This window comes from Physella acuta, unplaced genomic scaffold (genome assembly GCF_028476545.2).
Source record: "Physella acuta isolate Inbredline_101_S28 unplaced genomic scaffold, ASM2847654v3 ptg000435l, whole genome shotgun sequence".
NCBI classification, from domain to species: Eukaryota; Metazoa; Mollusca; class Gastropoda; family Physidae; genus Physella; species Physella acuta.
In genome coordinates this window covers 325,837-339,319 of record NW_026731954.1, presented here as the reverse complement: position 1 = coordinate 339,319, position 13,483 = coordinate 325,837, and the positions used below count along the sequence as shown (strand labels likewise).

At 33.8% G+C, this 13,483-nt stretch overlaps 1 protein-coding gene across 1 annotated transcript in view; it reads left to right on the top strand.

The window, feature by feature from the left end:
* Window positions 1–10,283: 10,283 nt before the first annotated feature.
* LOC131942950 (cubilin) overlaps window positions 10,284–13,483 on the top strand; it is a 70,604-nt gene continuing 67,404 nt past the window's right edge. The window contains exons 1-5 of the mRNA XM_059302920.1: window positions 10,284–10,395; window positions 10,873–10,999; window positions 11,695–11,924; window positions 12,365–12,637; window positions 12,923–13,054. Of these exons, the coding sequence (XP_059158903.1) occupies window positions 10,320–10,395; window positions 10,873–10,999; window positions 11,695–11,924; window positions 12,365–12,637; window positions 12,923–13,054 (838 nt within the window). The 5' untranslated portion in view covers window positions 10,284–10,319. The remainder of the gene's footprint in view (window positions 10,396–10,872; window positions 11,000–11,694; window positions 11,925–12,364; window positions 12,638–12,922; window positions 13,055–13,483) is intronic.

Sequence of the window (13,483 nt, the reverse complement as noted above, 5' to 3'; positions counted from 1 at the left end):
CCAAGCAATCTATTTAAGCGAATAATTCACAATGAAACAAATATGTTTAATCATCATCATTGAAGTTTATCTGTTAAAAATCATCAATATATATCTTAATAATTATCATAAAGAGTTTATAATATTACTAATTATTACAATTTACTTTTTGCAAAATATGTATTTTGATTTTTTTAGAGATAGAAATAGTCATCTAAATAAGGTGCTAAAACATGTTTACATATGAACTCTAAATGAACATTTTTTCAGCATTAGATTCAAAGAATAGACTCCGTCATTCCTATTAGGATATGCACTCCAAATTTCAATTTAGCGAGGATCGCAAGCAGATGGCAGCATGCTTGAGGATTTCCTTTTTCTTTAGACCAGAACGTGCATCTTGCATGTCATTTTGATGAATATAGTATGATGTTTTTTTTTAAATAATATGTGAGTCTCTTATAAATGGGATTGTTGAATGGACATTTGTATCAGTATGATTGAAAATTAGATTCAAAGTTTCAAAACCAAAGTAGCACTTTTGACTATGAATAACTTGAAATTTCGAGTTACGTAAAAAAGTTAGAAGATCGAATGGCAATCACCTAAGCGATCGGGCACATTTTATATGTTGGAAGCAGGAACACTTTTTTATGTAACAGTTTTATTGTTTAGTCATATTTTCATGGGAATTTTATATAAAACTAGCGTACCCGTACCCGCGCGTTGCCGCGGGAATAGAAGAAAGTCCGACGGAATATATAAGAAGGGTTTCATCCATGCGTTACCAATCCTATATTCCTAGACACGTGACCTTGTTTTCTAAAAGTGAGTTATTCAAATGTAAACAATGCCTGCGCTTGGGTAATAAATATCAGGACACTGGTTTACCTACACTAAAAGTAAAGTAAAGTTACCCTTTCAAACCTGACTGTCTATGGGGCAAGTGAAGTAGAGTGCACTTGTTTGTGTGACCTCGGCATATGAAGAGATAGTGTGGTGAGCACCATGCCCAGCCGCCTTTACTTTCCCTAACTTAAGTTAGGTACCCATCAGAGTTTTACCTATACTACCGCATGAAAACCTTGAGTGTACATTAATCACACACCGAAATAATGAGGTGACCGCCCATGTCTCAGAGACGTAGAGGGGCGCTCTCAGGAGCCCCCCCCCCCGATTACACCACCGCATAAGCGCCGCGTACATCCCCTGGCTCCTTAAAATTAACAGGCGCTATCGTGCCAAATAGCATCCTGTTAATAAAGATGCCAGAGTTTCTTCCAGGGATCTCTTCGGGGGGGCTAAGCCCCCCCGAAAAATTTTTACCGCACCCCCGAACGAAATGTAATTTATATATATTCAAGTGCCCCCCCCGGAGAAAAAAGTCTGGAAGAAACACTGAAAGATGCAGATTTCGTCATGCACTAAAGTGACACAAATGAATAGGATTTTGTCTTTAACACGTAAAAAAATTAATTGACGTGTTTTAAACATCAATGGGACTGATGCAATATGTTAACGTTACTAATGGTCTATTATTAGATGCTCGATCTCAATTTCTGATTGGATCGTCTAAAAATAGATGCTAATTACATCATTCGCAAAGTGAGAAACTGTTTGGATTCTTTTTACGGACAAAATGAAACATCTCAGTTAATAATCTAACCTTGGTTAATTTTTCTGATTATTAAAATAAAACGTATTACATGGCCGAAACTGAAATTTTTGTTTGCAGACAAATCGCACCCTACCACGCCTGATTCAATTTAGTGAAATTGTGTATCACACTGTTTAGACCAAACGTAGTCGCTATAGCGCTCAGGGGAAAGACCAGGGCGCCAAATCGCATTCTGCCGGGGGGGGGGGGGGGGCGCCCATGCAAAATTAAATCCCCCTCCCACCACCACCCACCCCCTCTCCAACCCAGAAACCTTCTCGGGAGTATTCATAAACTCCCCACAGTTTTAAGGCACCCGGATAAACTGTGTCGAACCGCAATCGTCTTTTATTTTTATATACCGTATAATGAGAAAAATCGCAACCTCCCGTGGTGCCGCCCTTACGAAATTGAAAATATTTTTTTAAAGAACTCTTTCCTAGAGTGTTCTAATCATTCCCTAAAGTCTCATGACTATCGGATGAAGTATGTAAAACCAAATTCAACTTTAATTTTTATATACCGTATCTAGAGAAAAATAACACCCTCCCGTGGCGCCGCCCTTGCGAAATTAAAAAATGATTTTTTTTACAGAACCCTTTCCTAGAGTGTTATAATGAACTCCCCAAAGTTTGATGGCGATTGGATAAACAGTGTCAAACCAAAATCGACTTTTATTTTTATATACCAAATATAGAGAAAAAACAAATTGGGCCCTGCCGGGGCGCCACCCCTGCGATTTCCCGCAGAAACCTTCCCAGGAATATTCACAACTTCCCAAAGGTTCACGGCGATGTAATGAGAGGTGTAGTCCACCCTAGAACAAACTACAAGACAGCAGTTGTTTGATTTTGGAGTTGTCTTTCCTAGATGGGTTGTTGTCCCCAGCTTCAGAGCTGCGTCTCAACAGGGGGTTGTAACTCATGACTTTTCCTTTTAGCAACCATGGTCTTTACCAACCTGACCACGCATCTACTTATTTCAAAACAAAATTTCTAAGCTAGATTTTATATTCTCTCTGGCATATGTAGCCATTACCAGCTGTAGCAGTGCTCATTAGCCAGGGAGACTTGAACTAACTACAAAATCATTTCTCTCACCAGCAGCAAGACAAGCTGGTTTCTGCTAGGTTTTTGCTTCCTGCTCTAGTGCATTACACCACTTGACATGCACACAGCTCAGGGGAAAGCCTATTTTCTCATACCCCAGATTACCAATCTCATGACTTCTGGGATAGATAGTGTGCTGTGTACCAAAAGACATTGCTGTCCTCTAGATTTCATTACTAATTGTAAAGCCACGGTCATTCTTTACTTGCCAGTGTTTTCTATGTTAATGTTTTGATACCAGTATATTTATCATTTTCATGGTTCTACTCACAGTTTGATTGATATTAATTGTGATATAAATTATCTTTGAAAGATAATTATGACTAATTAATGTGAAACATAATTTTATGTATGGAAGTAGATTCTGATAAATCTGTATGCATGGCTAATGTCTGTAAAATTCATGTAACATGTAAAATATGGAACACAAGTTGTAATTTGTTGCTGTGTTATTTTTATATCAGTTATAATTCATTGAGGAAATTTTGTGCAATTAGTTGTAAGGTTTGGTGCAAACAAAAGCCAGCGATATGTTATGTAAGTATTAGTATGTTGAATTGTGCCAAACTTGGACAGTAATTATGAAGTTGGGTCACCCATGTGCCTGTTGATGAATATTTCATGTTGAAAGTCCATGTACAACTTATTTTTAAATAGATTGGATTTAATTGGAAGCTCATAATCCAACTGTATTATGAAATTGTGATGTAACTATTCATGACATAATTTTTTTTTAAAGACACTTCCTTTGATGTGTTTTTTAAGTTGATGTGTTGATTTTTCATTTGCATTAAACCACATTTTTTTTCTACAGTAAATTTAAGTCTGTTATTGACCAATTGTTATTTCACTTCTTTCTGAAACTAAAACTCCACCATTTGTATGATCTCTATTACTATTAAGGGCTTTCAATTCTTTCTTATACTTCATGTTTTGAACAAGTTAGGGTAATTTTTATTCTTAAATTAAAAAACTTTTATAACAGTTTTTGAAAGATCTATTTTAGTATTTGTTAGGTTCATTACTCGCGCATAAACTTAATTATAAAAACTTGAAATTGCACATACACACATGCATTTATCTTACTATAGTCACATCAAATCAATCAAAAGCAAATAGTGTTTGTTATGTTAGTTGCAACAATCTTTGGAACTGCTAATAAAATACTCTTATTCTAATGTTAATTAGTATTTACAATAAATATATTTTTTTATGCCTTACATTTTCCACCGAAGTCAATTCATTATTTCCCCTGGTGTTATCCTCATATATAACATACCGTTGAGCTCTTATGCTAAAGTGGTTTATACCTCTAACACTCTAAGCGCTTGCTCAATGAATCAAGCTAGACATGTATATCACTTGTTTACCTGCTATGAATTGTAAACATAGATTTAGACATACTGTTCTATACATCATCATTTCTTTGACTAGTTTATTTTTAAAAGTTTGCATTTTTGTTGAGGTATTTTTATAGCATACATTCATATACTTGAATTGTGTTCTGCAGTTTTTATCAGTGTCAGTGATATGCTTTTAGTTCAGCAAACTCGTGGATTTGTTTGGGTTTGCCCTTACTTACACAATTTTACATGCATTCTACTTTAGACATTTCGACTGTTGTTGATGTTTGTGTGAAAAATATGTCCTAATCTCACTACCATCTTCTCGCCTTATCTGGCTCAAGCAGAGCAAGTGCAGCTAGCAAATGCAAAAATAAGTATATAGATATTTTTAATGTCAAACCACCAACTATATTAAGTAGATTGATATTTTTAATTACAAACTGCTTCTGTTTTATGTGAGAGATAAGTTTTATGAAATTCATCAGTTTATGCAGCTAACTCGTTGAACTTTAATGAGTAAATGGATGGTTTATTAAAATCCTCAATTAATTTAAAAAACAAATTCTTAAAAGCAAAAATTGTATTTATATATATTTATATATGCATATGTCATTGATTAAGACTGAGATGTTGATTTCTCTTTAATAACTAAACTATTTTATCATATGAAATGTTGCAAGCAAATGCTATTTCTATACATCTTTTGAATCAAATGCCTTGGACTAGTTGTTTTAAAAGATGTATTTAGATAACTACCGGTGATTTATATTTTTAAAGACATTTTTTTTTATTTCAGCAGAATACCAAAGTAAATTTTTATTTTTTAAATTTAAATTTAATTGAAAAAAAAATGCTAACAAAATTATTGTACTCTGTAACTACACAAAATATCTTTTGTTTCTTTCTCTCCCTGTGTGGAGTCTTAGTTATATAGTATGTAAATACAGATGCCTTGTTAAAAAGTAAATCAATATGACTTAATAACTTGAATGCATTTTTAAAAATGTAATAAATTTAATACTATGCACTACTTAGTTTTTTTCCAAATTATACCTAGTGGTCATGTGGTTTATTCTGTCTATTGTTAATGGTTAAATTTATAGTTATATGATTTTTGCGGGGCCTTTCATATATTTAATCAAAGCAAAAAAGAAATTAAAATTTTGTTTTTAAAAAAGTGAATCACTCAAAAAGTGGAAATAAAGAATAGTGTTATAGTAGCAACACAACAGGGGGACAAGTGTTTAGTCAGTTTGTTTAGCACTGAATAAACTGTGCAGGAGAGTTAATTTGTTTGCTCTGAATAAATTTTGTAGGGGAGTTAATTTGTTTAGCACTGAATAACTGGTGCAGGGGAGTTAATTTGTTTAGAACTGAATAAATTATGCAGGGGAGTTAATTTGTTTAGCACTGAATAAATGGTGCAGGGGAGTTAATTTGTTTAGCACTGAATAAATGGTGCAGGGGAGTTAATTTGTTTAGCACTGAATGAACGGTGCAGGGAATGAAGCTGCATCAGCCTTCTACACTCACCTGTTGACTCTTCTGGACCTGTGCCAAGCTTCTGTCAGAACAATAAAACTAGGACATACGTCAGAACAATAAAACTAGGCCATCTAGAACAATAAATCTCACCATACAATCTTTTATCATAATGTATGTGGTTCGTATTGTTAACGCGACTAAAACAATAGTTTTTAAATATGCTCATCAAATATATTTTTTTAAAATCTAGGAATGTACGCAATAATTCTAGAAATGATAAATATTTAATTTAATATGACAAAAAGTACACTATTTTAACCCACATCCGAATATTTAAATGTGATGTTTTTCCCCGTCCGCCCCTTCCCCTACCCAGGCGCCCTGTCTTGCACCTGATACAAAGTGCTTGAGCTTGTTTGAACGTTTCTGTTTGATGATGCTTAATGTCAATTATCGAGCTTACCTGCGGGATGTGTCAGAACGTGAACGGAATCTTTTATAAAAGGACATCCGGGTTCTTTATGATCGTCTTGTAGTTCAACAACCTCCTCGTTAAAAAATATATTTGCTGTTTAAACACTATTTGAAAAAAAACACGAAAAGAGTATTGGGCGTGACGACAGTTCCTTACAATTTTCGAATAGGATACCACTGTAAAAATAAGGCCTATATTTACGGAGTAGGTCTACATTTATTTCCAAGGGCGTCGGTAGTTTTTTTACTTTCTCGTATATACGAAGTATAGAGAAAAGTCTTGTAATCGTGCAAAAAAAAAAAAAAAATGTAAAAAATCGAGATTTTTGCAAATTGCGACGTTTTACTCCTCCCTGAGTCGAAACAACTTAGTTTTGCAATGTTGTTCGTATGTGTGTGTGTGTGTGTGTGTGTGTGCGTGCGTGCGTGCGTGCGTGTGTGTGTGTGTGTGCGTGCTTGCGTGCGTGCGTGCGTGTGTGTGTGTGTGTAAACATGATCACTTGAGTACCGTTACAGCTAGGTTGATGAAATTTCAAATATAATTATAAGTATTATATCAAAATCGTAGATCGGTATCAACTTTTGAGCGATTTCCGATTACCGGAAGTGGCACTTATTTTACTTTTAATTTTTCAAAAGTCTATAACTTGAGTACTATTACAGATAAATAAATAAAATTTCACATGTAAGTAAAAAAATCTATTTTTCTGCTTTCCGTCAAATTTTGAGTAATCTCCGTAGATCGGAAGTAGTAATTTTCGATATTTCTGATTTCCCCCCCAAAAAAAAAACAAAAAACAACCGTATGTGAATTTATAAAGTAGTAATAATATTCCGCACTATTATACACATTTTGTTTTGCGTTCACTTGGTGTGCAATTCTTTTTTCTACGAGATTCTATTCTATTTTCAAAAGTATAATAAGTAATTAAAAATGGATTAAAAATCATGTCTATATCCCGAGTTGCCACCCCCTGATGTTTATTCGAGAAAGTTTAGGGGAGATCACTCCCGATTTATTTAGGGTACATTTTTTGTCGACAAGGTGTAATGTCCCACTTGCTTATTCTCTAGGCGTAACGTCATGCTCCAGTATACATCCGAATTACAGATTTCTGAAAATTAACTGTGATATATCATATTTGTTACTCCCCGCCAAGCCTACAAAATCCGACCTAACCTAAAAAAACCCAGCAAACCGAAACTAATATTTTGTTATGACAGATAATCAATAGAAGAACAAATTTACGACAACTGGAGCTGATACAAACAGAAGTGAGTGAAAACCGATGTTTTCTTGAATGCTGTTTTACACGAAAATAAAACAAAGAAATAATTAGCTGTTATTGTTAATATATAACAGTTTCGTGAATATTGAATTTGTATTGTCTCACGAAAGAGAAGAAACCAACATTATTTCATCAACTTCAGACGGTCATATAAAACAAAAAACTTAAAGCACACAATGTTTTTCATTAAATGTTAATTACTTTGTAAAACAAGAGATGATTTAACCTCAACCTAACTCACCACTAAAACTACGCGTTTCTCTCTAATATTCCGCACATTTATTCTAATTAAATAGAATTATGTAACTGCATATATAGGCTAGCTTCAGAATTTCATTTGGGCATCTCCCCCCCCCCCCGACAGCAAGTCAACCTAGCCCCTCTCTCACAGGAAAGAAATTGTAAAAATATATTAACTTATTAAAACTTCTGTATAGAAAAAAATATTATATACGCTGTCCTTTGTCCGCCAAACATCCCGAAAATTTAAGTTCAACCCCCCCCCTCCCAAAGTTTCAAGTGCCTCCCATGGTGAAAAAGGTCGGAAAGAAACATTGACTAACACCTAGATATAATTTATTCTTTGAAGCCTATAATTTCAGCACGAATCTTAGGGTAATCAAACTTCCTAGACCTCACTACGCAGGTAAATGTAGATTATCACTGTAGGTAGGTATAATGCACCGTTGTTTGATTTAGGCTTTTGCCACGGTAGTTCAATTTTGAAAGATCTATTTAAGACTGACGTGAAAATAGGACATTAAAAAATCCAGGATGTTTTAAGAGTTAACAAGATGATAATAGTCAGAGACATGAAAATGCTAAATTATTCTATTTTAGAAAATAGAAACCACATCTCCCACCCGCGAAGAATGTCTAGCGTCCCCCCCCCCCCTCACCACCGAACAAAATACAATTTATGTACTTAAAATTTTCGGAGGGGGTTGGGAAGGGGTTGGGAAGGACTAAATTTTTAGGGGAAGGGAGCGGGCACTAAAAAATTATATTTTCTAAATAAATTATATTTTATTATTGAGGCGGTAGACGTTCTTCAGCACCTTCCCTCCTCCCCGAAGAGTTGCCTGAAAGAAACTGAATGGGACTTTTGTCAAGTTTGAGCTTAGGTGTGAATGTGCAGTAACTACGTGTAGATTATGGTTAAATCTTTTCTTTTCCGGTTACATTTGAAGTTGAGGTGGTGATTTTGGTTTCTGTTTAGAGAAAAAGACAACACTATCAACCTAGCGCCTGTATTTCTAGTTATAAAGGTTTTACATTTTAATTTTTTTTCACTTTTTAGTAATTCGTTCTAAATGAAGTTGACGCCTCATAGACTACGACTAAGAATAGTTGCTTTAAAATCTGATCAGTAGCTTGCAATCTCTAAAAGACAGTTTTCTGCCCATTATTATTTCGTGGAAAAAAATGCTTTACCGTTGACGTCAAACTGATAGAGTAATCGCTAGTATTTAATTTTGTTTTCTCCCATTTTAATATAAAATTTAGTTATTTTTTAACTTACTTTAAATGGATAAACAAAAGTCTAATTTGATTAAAAATAGATATTCTTGCATTGTTACCAAAGACTTATGTATCTGGGAATAATTTACGCAATTGCTGCATTAGAAAAGGGTCAAAATTTAGTTACAAGATTTGCCACAACCCATTAACAAACAAACAAACGATCAAACAAAGAATAAAACAAATGTAAACACCTTTATATTAATAAACTCTTAAATGGACTGACAATAAGAAAACGAAACAAACTTGCTTTCTTTAATAAAAGTATTGTTCGCTCTTGCGATCTTCTATTTTAGTGACCAAAGCTTTTAATTAAAGAAAACAAGTTTTATTTACTTATTTTTAGTGCATTAAAAAACTATAATACAGACCTATTAAGATTTTTAAAATAGATTCTATTTGTTTATTTTCCCCTTTTTAGTAATTCTTATGTCGGAACTGAAAAAATATCTGCGTTAAAACCCGATCAGTATCTCACAATCTCTTAAATACAGTTATCTGCCCTTCTTAGTTTGTGGTCGACGCTCAGACTAAAATTTAATCACTTGTGAAAAACAGTTGATCGTGGAAAGCAGGCTAATTTAGTAATCGCGTGAGAATTTTTACTAACTTTAGACATATAAAAGTTAAATTTTAGTGATGAATTGTCAATCAGATTAGATTAAAAATGTGGTTCATAGATGAAGAAGGTATATGGAAAGTTTGAACGAAATCGCTTCATTAGAAGTTGGTTAAAATTGAGCCACAACCCATTAACAGATGCTTGGAACTAAATAAAGTTTTAAAATAGGAGACGTTGTAAACCATTTAAATACTTATAATAAAATACATAAAAACCTTTATAATAAAATACATTAATTTTGCTTCATCATAATATAAGCTTTGGTCAATCAAGAGATCTTTTACATATTTTTAGCGACATCCTTGTACTTATACGCTAAGATACTATTACAGCCCAGTCTACACAAGATACATTGATATTCAGAAAATCATACATTTCGAACACTAAGATATGAGTAAATACATTTAAACTCTTGCTATAGTGCAACGAATAAGTTCTACTGCTACGACTCTTGAACCAGTTTACTTAAATTATGTAGAGCTGCCGCAGTATCCGTATTTCTGTTGGAAATTTGAGATATTTTCGTCTCCCTAGAAGATAGAGTTACCGGATTTACTAATGTCAATAAAATTGGTATTGACATTTTACATAAGAACCAGGAAGATCCGTGTTTTCCTTTGAAAACTGGAGCAAGATATCTCAGATCCCCTATTTAAACTCACTCCTGACCCAATGCTTTCGCATTTGGCCAGGTATAAGCTCCATGTAAACTTTAAAACTGTACAACGAATTTTTAAAATCTTGTATTTCATGACATAAATTCTTTTTAAAGTTATAAAACTAAAAGTAGAATTTAACTAATGTATTTGGTATTTGTTTTTCCTCAGTTTTTCCAAAATGCGAATTTCTAGCGTGGTAACGTTCTGCATTCTGAATAGTTTGGCCAATTTTGTTATTGGTCAGTCTTTTACAGGTGAGCACAAAAGACTTAATAGTTTAAAAATTAAAACAATTTAAAACGAATCCATTTGAAAAGTAATGACGTAGGGATAGTTGGTAATAATCAGTGATTCAGAATGGATTAAAAAAAGGCGTTTATACATAAGAGTTTGAATTGGCCAGTGAAGCAAGTCAGTTATACAGTCATAAGAAAAGTAAAATTGATGATATAACGAAAAGGATTCATAAAATGCCATCGTGATTTTAGCATTGTAGATCTTGAATTTTCCTTTTTTTTTGTTTTGAATATAATTCATTATAAGGTTTTACACATTTTACCATAGGACTATTGGTTTAAGTATCACAGGTAACAGAGACGAAAACGAAAAATTCATTACAAATGGAATTTGTAATTATTTTTTTTTAACGAAGGACCTCAAAGTTTATACTTAAACTATTTCTAGCACACGTAAGAATAAATGTTTCAGCAATGCCAGTTTCTTGTCGCCAGAATGCGGTGGAAATCTTGTCGGACCAGGCGGGACTTTATCGTCACCAAACTTCCCCAGCAGCTACCCCAACAATGCCAAATGTAACTGGACAATCATGGCAGGGGTCAACGAGATTATAAATCTTGAGTAAGTTCAAGTTTGTCTTTTCGCGTTTTTAAAAAAATATATTTATAATGATGTACCACTTCGTTACCCTTCCAATAATTTTATTTACCACAAAGAGTGAATAACAAAGTTTTAAAGTTTTTCATTTCGGCAATCGGTCTCTCAGTTGGGACATGTTTAACGTTAGAACGCGCGCCTGCTAGTTAAAAAATCATAAGTTATCAACGCGGGCTGAAAACAGAAGTTCCCCTCACGCCCTAACCCGGTGGTGCGATGCACTTAGGGGAAGATTGTGGGAGAGAAAGGCCGTATTGATGTCCAAATGGAAATTCATTTTAACTCAGGGCTGTTTGTCTCCTGTGTTTCTATAGCAGTTGACGCATATTATGGGCTGCTAGCTTTTTGACAAAATCTTGTCTTCTCTCTCGCGCACTTAGAACCAACAGCGGAGTTGGTTACATACTCTGACTTTTAGTTACACACGATCTCTACGTGTCGGAAAAAAAGCCCATAATATAGTATGTATTTTTGCGATGTCGACGCTGAAACAATAAAATTAAAAAATCGCAATAGAATATATTTGTTAAGATGAACAGTTCAACTTCCTCATTTTGCTTATGTTTGCTTATGTTTGCTTATGTCTTATCATTTTGCATAATTTAGTTAACATAACTTTATGTAACATAAAGACTAACATAGGATACATTTTCAAACAGGTTCAAAACAGTCGATTTTGATGGCTACGTGGACGCTTGCCCTGATTATGCTGTTATTTATGACGGAGACGACACAAGGTCACCTGTTATACGGCAGCTATGCAGGTACAACACATCAAAAGAACTGGCAGATTTTTACGTGCGCTCAACATCAAATAAAGTTCATGTTACTTTTACATCAGACGCTTACAATCAAAGACAAGGATTCTTGGCCAACTACTGGACACATGGTAAATTACTTTTATCAGTCTTAACTAACCAATAATTATGTTTTAGGGAACAATAAATTTTTAATAATTTATGAGATGAAAAATAAAATAAAAAATATATTTTCGTAAAGGGTATACTTAAAAAGTATATATTTTCTATATAAAATTCAGATGCCTGGAAGAAACTCTGTTTATCAAAACCTTATCGTCTAGCATAATATAATTGATTGCATATTATAGTTTTAATACAATTCTCTCTAAAAAATATAGTGATTTTTGAAAAATATTTTGTGAATTTTAATCGCTCAAAATATTAATACGCATGTGTAGCTAAAGCTTTCATCAAACATTTTCTATCAAAATCTACTGGTCTACACAATTTCAACTACTTTTTTAGCCAGTACAAGAGGTAAAAAATATTATTCTAATAGTTTACTTTATTTGTTCATACATTTATTTAGCGTGCCCCCCAATGACTTACGGCCCAGAAAGATGTACACAAAACTGTGGCTGTGTGGTTGAACACACTGTGTATTGTAACAACTTTAACGGCTCGTGCACCTGTAAGAAAGGATGGACGTCACCCACCTGTGGAACCGATGTTGACGAATGTGGTCATCCCCTAATTGAAGCTTGTCCACGAAATTATCAAGTGTGCAGGAATAATATTGGAGGTTTTGATTGTGATTGCCAAGCTGGATTAGTGAAAAATCCTGTTACTGGAGCTTGCGAAGGTAGCCAATACCAATAATAATAGAACAGAAGCTACTAATATTAGGAATAAGAGTAAATAAAGTCGGATATGTATGTGTATGTGTATGTGTATGTATATGTGTACGTGTACGTGTACCTGTATGTGCATGTGCATATCTACATATGTATTTGTATATAAATGTATATGTACTCACCATTTAATCTTTGTTCAGTAGCATAGCAGTCCCGTGGCATAATTTTAAAAGCAACTATTCATTTACTCTAGTTTTAAAGTTTTTATGAAACATTTTTTTACAACTTTTAAGCTGACTCAAGTAGACCATGCAGCAGTGCTTGTCCGGGTTTATGTGGGAAGGTAACTCTTCCAGGGCAGGTCACTCCAACAGAGCAGTGCTACTGTCCGTACAACACAAAGTTGGTTGGAAATCAGTGTGTCGGTGAGTACAAATACAAAATGCAGTTTAAAGTTAAAGGAGAAAATAAACCAAGTATAAAAACCTTCATACTAAGAAGCACTAACACTAAGAGAATTAAACTATAGTAAAAGATTTGGTTGCTCATGAGATCTCTTACATAATAATTTTAGTGACCAAGCTTTTATTAAAGAAGGCAAGTTTATTTTATTTCAGTGCTTTTAAAAACTTGATATAAGAGTTTCTATATTTTTTAAAATTTACTACTTTTTGGTAATTCGTTCAAAATGAAGTTAACATTACATAGGCTACGACAAAAACTCGACTAGTAGCTTTGTTCTCTAAATGAACTGCCCCTACTTAGTTCATAGTCGACGTACGGGGCGAGAAATCAACCAACAGTGACAAAAGAAATTTTAAAATTAAAATTGAATGACTTCTTGTCTATCTAAC